Source organism: Charadrius vociferus, unplaced genomic scaffold (genome assembly GCF_000708025.1).
Source record: "Charadrius vociferus isolate BGI_N301 unplaced genomic scaffold, ASM70802v2 scaffold303, whole genome shotgun sequence".
Lineage (NCBI taxonomy): Eukaryota > Metazoa > Chordata > Aves > Charadriiformes > Charadriidae > Charadrius > Charadrius vociferus.
Genome location: NW_009647756.1, coordinates 2,075,369 through 2,086,221, shown reverse-complemented (window position 1 = coordinate 2,086,221; position 10,853 = coordinate 2,075,369). Strand labels below are relative to the sequence as shown.

At 39.1% G+C, this 10,853-nt stretch overlaps 1 protein-coding gene across 5 annotated transcripts in view; it reads right to left on the bottom strand.

Annotated features, from left to right (window-relative positions):
* RBMS3 (RNA binding motif, single stranded interacting protein 3) overlaps positions 1–10,853 on the bottom strand; it is a 343,935-nt gene that overhangs the window by 315,015 nt on the left and 18,067 nt on the right. For all 5 annotated transcript variants that reach the window (XM_009882163.1, XM_009882167.1, XM_009882166.1 and 2 more), the window contains exon 2: positions 1,411–1,469. In XM_009882163.1, coding sequence (XP_009880465.1) covers positions 1,411–1,469 — 59 coding nt within the window. The remainder of the gene's footprint in view (positions 1–1,410; positions 1,470–10,853) is intronic.

The following is a 10,853-nucleotide window of genomic DNA, read 5'->3' as shown; positions in this document are numbered from 1 at the left end:
CCACGCAGTAGCCAGTGGCAGGAACGTCCATCTCCTCCCAGCTTTGAAACTGCAGCACTCACCTCTGTGTCCCCCGCTGGCCACCCTGCCGGGTCTTTCTGCACTTGGCCCAGCCCGTTTTCCCACAAGGGTACTCCTTCATAGTACAACCAAAACAACAACAACAAAAAAAAAACAAAGCCAAAACAAACAAACAAAAAAAAACACACCAAAAAACCCCCAGGTTTTGTTCCTGGCGTAATATTCAAAGAAATACAGACAGAGTGATATTATCAGAGGTCTGCTGGAACAGTGCTCCAAGGAAAGGAAAAGCACATCCAGGCAAAAGCAAATGCACAGCAGTGCCACTTCTGATGATGGCCTGTGACTGATTAGATTGGTGGAGTGTTCTACGACTAGAACTGCAAGCTTCCGGCCTACTTTTCTCAAGTGGCTAATGAATGCTGTTGTGGCAGACAACAGGTAAAGGTACACACTTCTGCAAACTGCAAGAACATCATTGGTACAGCTGGCAGGATTTTGTCCCGTCTCATAACTTCCCCAAATGTCTTCCTCTCCTTCTTCTCTTCACACCCTGTCTGGCCACTCATGAGATATTCCTGTACTGCAATGATTTTTCTTTTCACTAACTCATACAAAATTCTGTCCAGAATGTGCTTCTTATCAGAAGAACCCACTCTAGTTGATACTATTACTTCAAAAGTATTCTGTAAACCACTAGTATAAGTTACAGTCATTTTAGAGCAGAGCTTCTCCATAGACTTGATAACTCTTCAGATTGCTAAATGAATAACAATTCTAGTCCTGAGGTACTACCAGACATGTTAGTCAATATTTATCTGGGCAAATATAGCTATACGTACACAAAACATGCTATATTTCACTAAAAAAATGTTTTCATACATTAGCAGACAAATGAAGAACATAAAACTGGAAGAGGAATCATTTATATATCTTGGTATCACAACTTGTGGATATATTTGTGTGAAAGAATATTTTCTTCTTCCAACAGTGTAGGCCAAGACTTCACAAAACCAGAAAAATTAAACCAGGTTTTGCTTGGGCAACTTTTCCCAAAGGTTTCTCATTTTTATATAGGAAATCAATTTGCATCACTGATGATATCATTCAAATCAGACAGCACTATGTGGTTAGAAGGTAATTTACTTTTCTGCCGAAGCAATTTGATACTTGTTCTGATTTGTGATTTTCATTTTGTTTGTTAATGAAAAAAATTAATGAGCAATGTTACTGGAAACACAACTCAAAGCTTTGGCATTATTAAATATGTTTGCAATATACCGTACATTATGTTGATTGCATAGTTGGAGGCAAAGCCTTGGCAGTCAAGCCACCAGTCAATCAATTCAAACAGACAATGGACTCACAGCACGGACGTTTTGCACATACCTTTGCACTGATTTGTGTTTTTGTCAAGAATTGCCTTTGTGGATACAATTTTCCCATACCTATGGAGAAAACAGAAAAATAAGAAATGCGTGTTACCATATTTTAATAACATACACAGTTATTTTTACCCACATAACACATATACTAGGAAGAGATCTAGTGCTCTTGAAAAATGTTTTTCTGACACTCCTGGAGAGGGTCCTTCTGCCACTGCAGTTCAACAAACACCTTTCAAGTTCACCTGAAAAGCATTGGTCATTTGCTACACCCTGTCCATCTCTGGTCACCACGTCACACTGCCAGCCTAAATGCTGATTATAGTAAGGATTTTAAGATATCAGCACTGGTAAAGAAGTTCCTTTTGTTAAATTAATTAGGTTTGCTTAAAAATGTTTGGGTTTTTTTTTTCATTTTGAGCTGCCAAACACCGCTTGTTTCAATACAGATGGACCAGATTCCTCCAGGATTAACACAAATGCAGGAATTATAGTCATTTTTTTACATGCATGCACACACAACTGTGCTCACATGTGCATCCATGCCTGCGCATATATACTCTAAACTTCTGTTCTGGATAAACAGAAGCTTTGAGGTTTATGTGCATCTCCCAGCTCTTTCCAAGATAAATGTTAATACTTATTTGAAATTATACCACCTCCCATCGATAGCATGGCACTGCACTGCAATTTGATATACTTAGCATGATGAAGAGGGAATTTGGGCAGCTACAACTTGTTGCATTAAGCAACTAGACCATAAAATAGGTATCTGTCTTCACCTCGCAGAGGTTAAGACTAAAAATGCAGACTTAATAGTACATATCACAAAACCCTAGCAAAAAAAAATTACAGAAGATGACATTTATGGCTGAATATAAGACTTCAGGAGAATAAGGAAAATAATTTTATTTCTCAAGTCACTGACATGTCTTGATCTCTGCTTCACTGAAGAGAGTTTCCTCTAAAATGTCCTTTCCCGGATTTTTTAAAAAAGCATTACTGGTACTCTGATAGATTGGGCTTTCATTTGGAAGACACTTCCATGGAGCACAACTTTCACCATCAATGAAGGACATATTACTATAAAAGCTTATAATAAAATTGTATCTTCTAATGGCAAAGCAACACCCATGGAAAATAACCAACAGTTCATTAATTAAAACACTGAAATGTATGGCAGACCAATTTTTATTTGCTTAATCTTTAATAAACAGCAATATAAATTTGGTGTTAGTGACCTCTGCTAACCAGGATGTGGAAGACCTGGCTGCAGTTCCTTTCTCTGCCTCAGGAAAAAAAAACATGTCTCCTACTACACAGAAAAGGACTCTAAGGACAGCTGGAGCACGGTACTACATATTCAAAACCACGCTCTTCTCTGTTCTCCCAGTTCCAGTCAGTAAACTAGAAAAAAAAAAAAAAGATAAAAGGAAAAAAAGACCAAAGGAAAAAAAAATAAGACAGAGAGCCAAAGAGGGGATGGTACGCCCACTCACAGGGGAAAAGGGACCTTTGGATTTCAGTCTGCGACTCAGCAAAGAAGTATCTCATGAAGGGGGACCAGCCTGCCTAAACATACTCTTTGGTATCAGCAAAGAAGATTTGAGGGCATTTTGTGCCTGACAAAGTTCTCAGCTGAAGTTTCCACACTGTCACTGACATGTAACTACTCAGCTTTAGATAAAGGCCGCTGTCTCTCCATCTCTCTTTACTGTTTTTGTGACTGATGCAAAGTGAGACTTTCCATTTCACTGTTTTTCCTTTCCCTAAGAACCTGCAAAAGCATTTGTTTCCATTTGACTTTCATTTTGGGGAGGAAAAACATGCTTTGCTTTGTTTTACTTCAAACTGAAACCAGTCAGAAGGAGGGCAAACTGATCTAAAGGTATTAACAGTTTGTGCAACCTAAGTTGAGCCCCAATTCAACGACCTTTCAGGAACTCAAAAAAATTGTGCAAGCCTTCCTCCCCTCCACACCCCTCCCTTTTGTTGCTAGCTCTGTAGACAGGCAGGATTTGGGGCTCTGAAGGCAGGCATAATCCATCGTACACTCCACCATGATGGATACCTGGGCAGGTAGCTGTGGGTCTATTTTGGCATAGCTGGCTCCACTCCAAACACATACATAACAGATTTAATTTTAACCATGAGATCACGTGCTTTTCTAACCTCAGGTGTTTCCAGAATTGGGGCCTTTATACTCACTTATGTTCCACTTAATTTTATAATTCTTCATGGTAATACCTTAAGTTGACTTTGGCCTCAAAGACATTAGAGCACATATCTTAAGAAGGCAAAGCCAAATTCTCTGCCAGTGTGATTTATGGTTGTTCAGTGGGCCAACTTACCCAGCAGGAAATTTGGGCTGTGCGGTGCATCCTCATTTGTTTGATTTATTTAGATTTAAAATCAAATACATGAAAAACATGCAAAAACATGCCTATCTTGTACCGTAAAGGGCCTCTGACAGATATATAGAAAAAGAATCCAACAAAAATCAGCGGCTAACCCACAACAACCTCAAATAAAACACAACCCCTACCTAAACTTCCGCCAACAAAAACTAACACCCAGCCTCCATTTCAGCCCAACCACCCCTAATGAATTGATATGTTGTTTCATCCAAGTCACGTGAGAGCTAAAAGTTAACATTTCTTGCCAGCAGAGGCAGGCATTTGTGGTTCCACTGCTTTTATTACAGATTTCCCAGAGTTAGTCGCTACATACTGGGATCCTGCAAACACTTAGTTACACTAGAGATTTTACTCACAGACGTGATTCTGCTGGGTTCAGAAGAGGTTTCCTCCCGCACGTGAAGTTACATGCACACCTTCACGTTTGCAAAAACAGACATCAGAGCGGTAAGAGGTACCACAATAACAAACACTGTTATAGGCAATTAGCCATATGCAAGCGATTTAATCTACCGCTATAAACCTTGAGCGCTACCACAAGAAAGTAATTGGAATTAATTTGGACACTGTTTTCCTAAATATTTCAAGTAATTATTTTACAGTAATCAGAACATCAGTTCTGATGAAGAATGTTGGTTTGTGTGCTGCATGAAATCAGGAAGGTATTTTGTTCCTACAAATGTAGTCATATTTCTTTCTTGCATGTGTGGAGAGTGGTACCGAGTTATGTCTCCTCTCCAAAGCTGTATGGCTTTCTGTTTGCGTGACCTTTAGTTGTGATTTGATTCACCCGGAAGTACCAAAAATGTATTCTGCAATGGGAACGCCCACAGAAATAAGGATAACGTGCATCACAAGAGCTGGTTTCTTATATTGAAATGGGAACTTCTATAAAATCCAACAGCCTGCACACCTCTGTTCTACAAACGAAGATATCATTAATGTAAAAATACCAGGTATGGTTTGCTTCTCAAGAAAACATGAGCACTATTTAACTTCCTCCTGAGCTGCGGTGCATGGAGATATTCTTTCAAAGATTTTGAATCAAAAATTTTGGTCAGAGAAGGATAATTGTGGAATGAAGTTCATGTCAATGCCTTATTACCAATCCTTCAACATAATGAGTACATCATCACAGTATCCAAGGGAATAGACGTTAGGAATCTGTGAGATGGCTACCTCAAGAATGTGCCTACTGAACATTTGAACTGAAATTTCTATTCAAAAGATTTCCAGACATACAACATGTGTTGGTTTTGATTACATTCTTCCCCAAGTGTTATTTAAAGGCACAGTAGGCAAAAATAAAATTGTTTACATCATTGGGTTGTTTGTTTGGGTTTTTTTATTATTTTAATCCATTATATTCAATTATGCTTTTAATGTGGTCAGATATTGGAAAGACCTTCCACGTCAGGAACAACTACACAGACTAGAACTTCAACTCATTAAAAAAGGACCCATGCAGTGAGATGGTGACTAGTTGCCTTCATTGTTTCTCATAATACATAAGGACTGCCAAGGAAATGACAAGGTTTAAAAACTGCGGACGGTGGTACTTCCCCAGAACGGAAAGTTACTTGTGGAACTCGTTGCCACAGCCAGCGCTGATGACCCACAGAGTGCACCTCTACAAAAAACTTCTAGGATGGAAAATCTGTCACAAAATTAAAAGCAAGGACACATCGTGGCCCTGGAAGTCACATAACGCCAGAAACTGGGAGAGGGTACCAAAGTAGTATCATCACATGCTGTCCCTGTTCTAACATCAGGCACCTCCACAGCTGCCAAAACAAATTCCTGTCTGACCCGGCTTAGCTGTTCTTACACGGTAAGAGAACATTAATTTGGGGGAAGAAATACCTTCTTACAAACCTAAACATTTTTATCTTCTCTTGTATATATTGGTTTAGGGTGAAACTGTTCACGTCATCTGATATCGACTATTAAAATTACAAAGGTCACTTAAAAATACTTCACTTACAAACAGCAGTAACATGCCGTGTCACACGGAGGGTAGGACTGGGGGAAGATCTCACAGTGCTGTGCACAGAGAAACAATCCCCCTGCTCAGTCCCGGCTACAGAACTATGTGAAAAAGCACTCTCAAGAGCCCCATCCCACTGCACCCCACATTTTCTGACCACTCAGCAGACTCAGGAAAGATGCAAGCAATGCAGAATGAACCCTTAACGTACATCAAAGTTGCAGTCTCAATAGATCATTTCAAGAGCTTGCAGGCAGGCGGTCGATCAGCACTTACACTGTAGACTGAGCTCGACCCGGTCGTTCCCGGGAAGTTATTTGATAACTGCTGTTAAAATGGAGAGAGTTCCTGAAGGAAGCACTTCAGCTGCAAGTGATACCACTTACGAGATGCGGGAACTTTTCCCACTGCCCACACGGATCCCAAACTGATGTGAATTTGCTGTCTCACAGCACACAAAGGATTTGAGCCATTTCTGCTTCTCCCTGCGGGAAGCTGGGGGGTTCAGGGGAAGGCAAGTGGGTGACCAGGGTTTGGAGGGAAATGAGATTCAGCAGGGGACCAGTTCAGGGCAGAGGAACCAGGCACCACCACCCTGCTGCTGGCAAGCAATACACCAAGGTGGGAAGCCTGCTGAGGGACAGCCACCACCAAGAGCTGCTGAATCAAAAAATGGATTTCCTGGGAGACCAGTCTGGTTGGGGCCACTCAAACTTTTCAGCTTTTTCGTGGCTTTATGGAAAACAAAAGCCTCTGGGATAGGTATGTCTTATTCTGTCCTTCTGTGTTTAAGGTGTTCAAGGCCAGGCTGGATGGGGCTGTGAGCAACCTGGTCTAGGGGGAGGTGTCCCTGCCCATGGCAGGGGGTTCGGAACTCGATGATCTTGAAGATCCCTTCCAACCCAAACCATTCTGTGGTTCTATAATTCTAGCCTGCCTTCAGGCTGGCTGTGGCTAGTCATAGAATCATAGAATGGTTAGAGTTGGAAAGGATCTTGAAAATCATCTAGTTCCAACCCCCCTGCCATGGCCAGGGACACCTTCCACTAGACCAGGTTGCACAAAGTCCCACCCAACCTGGCTCTGAACACTTCCAGGGACAGGGCATCCACAACCTCTCTGGGCAACCTGTTCCAGTGTCTCACCACCCTCAGAGTAAAGAATTTCTTCCTAATATCTAACTTAAATTTACCCTCTTTCAGTTTAAAACCATTATCCCTTGTCCTATCACACTCCCTGATAAATCCTGCAATGCCAAACAGTCGTCGGACCGGGCAGGCCGAGTCTCTCACCGCTCACCCAACTCGGTGCTACACGCATGCTGCCATCCTCATCAACAAGGTGGTAGTGCACAGACTTGTACAAAACACAGCTTTTGCCCGATTCCAGCTACTGCTTGTATGTTTTAAATAAACGTGAAACTTGGGATTTAAACTCAAGTAACTGCTGTACAGAATTCTTCCTTGCTTAGTTAAACCAATGGAGTTACCATGTAATTTCCAAATTGAGTGTTTAATAATTATAACCCCAGCATTAGGGTTCACTCAAGGCCTCACGCATTGCTCAGAGCACAATTCACCCAACTGAAAACAGTCTGCATTTCTGGGCATTTAGGTAATATATGCTTTTATCTCAGGAACTTTTGTACTGGGATGAATTTGACCAGCAGTAATTGGATTTAGATAAGCAACTCTGAGGCTCTTTCATTCTTGTGAATTAATATATAAATAGCATAACTGGGTTCATTTTGTTTAAAGCAGGCTCTATTAGGAAAATCATGGATTTGGGGAGGGAAAAAAAAGCCCACATTATGAAAGCCTAAAGTACAGAAGGAATTGCTGCTGGGTTTCTCAGAGTGATGTTATTCCTATAATATACTGCCACATGAACCTAAGACATCCAAATACACACAAAAGGGAAATTCACTCAGAAAGAAAGTTCTGATTTGCATGATCATTTCTGGGTGTTTCATCTATTGCGCAACATTTACAATGTTTCTTTTTTTTTTCTCAAAAATACAATTCATTACTATTCTATCCATTAACAAAGATCAAGCTGCTTTGTTGTTGTTTTTCCATGCATTATTTTTAATTAAAAAAGGAAAAGTTAAGACCAAATTCATTCATTCATACAGAGACACAACAACGAAATTCATGCCCTTCAGAGCACCTTTTATTTTCACAGACCAGCACATGGCTTGAGGAACAAACAGAAGGACATAGTTGCAGGGAACCTATGGTGTACTGGATTAACAGAACCATACTTCTGTAATAGTTTAACATTCAATTGCTCTGTCTTCGCAACTTACTTTAGCAGTCAAGTTTACAAAAATCATTCCTTCACTAAATATAATACAAGTTAGTACAGCAATTTAGAGTAACAACTTGTCCAAGAGTTTCACAAACACCACAAAAAAGTGGAGGGGGCGCCTCTTAAATGCTTTGGTTGTACATCTAAAACGGCCCTGGACTCAGGGCTCCTGAGTCATTAGTACTGAATTCTGTAAGGCAAGTGTTGCTCAGCAGTTTTGATACTCAAGCTATGTATTTCTGTTCTAACAGAGTTAGGAGCCCAGTTTTAAGCAGACAGTAATGAATGTTGCAGCATCTATGAAGAGTGACTTTTCAAGCGAATGCAAGCTGATTAACCACTGAAAGAATGTATACATAATCAATAATATCTTCTGGTACAAATATTTACTACTAAGCATGTAGTTGTTTGACTCATACATGGGCATATTATTCACCATCAGCCTACGTCCACTAAAAATATATTTTTCAGAAGTATCAGAGAAAGAAAAAAAGCTACAAAACCCACAAAATAACTATATGCACGTGTCTATGAACACTATTATTGCTTTAGACAAATAAAACCCAAGATCGTACCGTTCTCTTGAATAACAGCTCCGTGTTAGGAGGAAAGAACCTAAAAATCTATTTCAGATTATGGATCACACCATTTACTTTACACTGCATTGACAGATCATAGTCAGAAATCCTGCTTTCCAGAAGAAGCAAGCACCATTTAGCTCAAATCACAAGGCTCTAATACAGGCCTGGAGCAGCTCTATTAGGTCCTCTGATGCTCTTTACCCAAGAATACAGAAAACTCAGTAGTTTTAGTGCAGTTTGCTTCTTGTAAAATTTCAGCCACCTAGGGTGGAGAATACTGTAAATAAACCTTTTAAAATGTGTGTAGAAAAACCTACAACCAAAAAATTCCTTTACTTTTAAAATGATAGCTTTCCTTTCCAGCGTCCCTAAAATATTCTGCTATTAAAGTGCTTTAAGGTGTCTCACCTTCATCTTTACAAAAACAATAAACGCGTCTCACATTCAAGTTAGAAATGTATTTACTAGACAACCCAGATATTTACCAAGAAAGAAAGGGTCATATTTCTGATTCAAACTAATCTGCATTCATATTCTTAGACATTATACATATTCATCTCTGGAAAAATAGTCCCGTATGAAAGTTTACTGTCTCTGAAGACTTGCTGTAATTGTTTTCAGTACTTGGGAAATTAAGCCAGGTAAAATAGAAGTTAAAGTTAACGAAATCTAAAAAGACACTAAATTTCTGGAAATATAAAGAACATGAACTTTCAGACCTATGAGAAGTATATCACTTTAGGAGTTCAAAGGTAATGTTTCCTGTAGCCTTGTCCTTTTCCTTGCCAAAAAATAAAAATAAAAAAAAAAAGATTTTTTTTGTCTGCATGTAAATGAAATTAAGTGGCTTGATCCAACACTTGCAGAAATCAAAGACAGTTTTTTCATTGCCTTCAGTAGGTACAAGCTCAAATGCTATTCACAGTGCTTACAATAAGACTACAGATTTGTCATACTCTTGATACCCAAGACAGAACAAAATGCCTGTTACTAATGTGGCACTCCCCATAAAAGCCTGACATTTTACAGCGTTTTTCCCCAGTTTGTTGCAAGCTCTTTGTTGCAGTTTTCATTCTAAACACTGTGTATTCTGAATTAGTGCTATATATTATATTCATATTATGTCTGTATCTTTGAATTTTGATGCTACTTAAGACTATTTTAAAAATGATTACATTATTGTATATCATATTTAAATTAAAATTCTGAGGTCTATATTTTTGCTTTGCTAGAAAGCTATGTTCTTCTCTCACAGTTCTGCCATGACAAATAACCACTGTTAATAATTAATTAGCAAAATATTCTACAGTTGCTAAATTAACTATGGAAAACAAAATTCGTGCACAAATTAATAACTGTGATTTCATGCAGAACACTTCAGTCCTTCTTCTGGGCCATCATTAAATCTTCAACTACTAATTATTCCATATTTGCAAGAATTCAGATGTCTTAAAAAAATAAAATGCAACTTTTGTCTCCAGACACTCAGCAGCTCTGCTAAATTTTCTGTATAATGATAGGATGCATTATTGGGAAGACAGCTTAGGGATCCGAAACCCTTCACAGAATTAGATGTGGTTTACTGTAGTCTGTCACAAATGATAATGCCAGGCATACCCTAATTTTCAAAGAACAGTGGGAAAAAAAAATAACAAAACATCCAAACCCTATCTTTTCTACTATAAAGACATGGCTCATCGGTGTTGGAAGAAGAAATTAAGCAGATCTTCAAACTTGAAGCATCTCCTCTATCCAGCACCTCAATTATCTGAGACATTCTGGAAATAAAGCCCCCCGCCATATCATTCCTGTGCGTAGAATTTATTTACTTTGTATGTTCTTGCATGCTGTGCTGTCTTGTATCCGATTTCTCATTCACAGTCTTGCTTACTTACGGAGGATTCATTGTTAAATTACAGTTGGTATGAACCAGCATGCCAGCATACCATGATATTAATCTCTAAAGTATTCAATCATTTAACAATAGCCTCATTATTCAAGGGAACTTGGAGCGTTTGGTTTCTGCAGATTTTCTGACGTTTCCCTAAAACAATTTACTCTTAAAAGAGCTCTATGACTGCAACATTCTGTAAAATATATATATAAAGTATATATCTCTCAATCAGATGGTTCCTCTCCAATAATAGTCAAG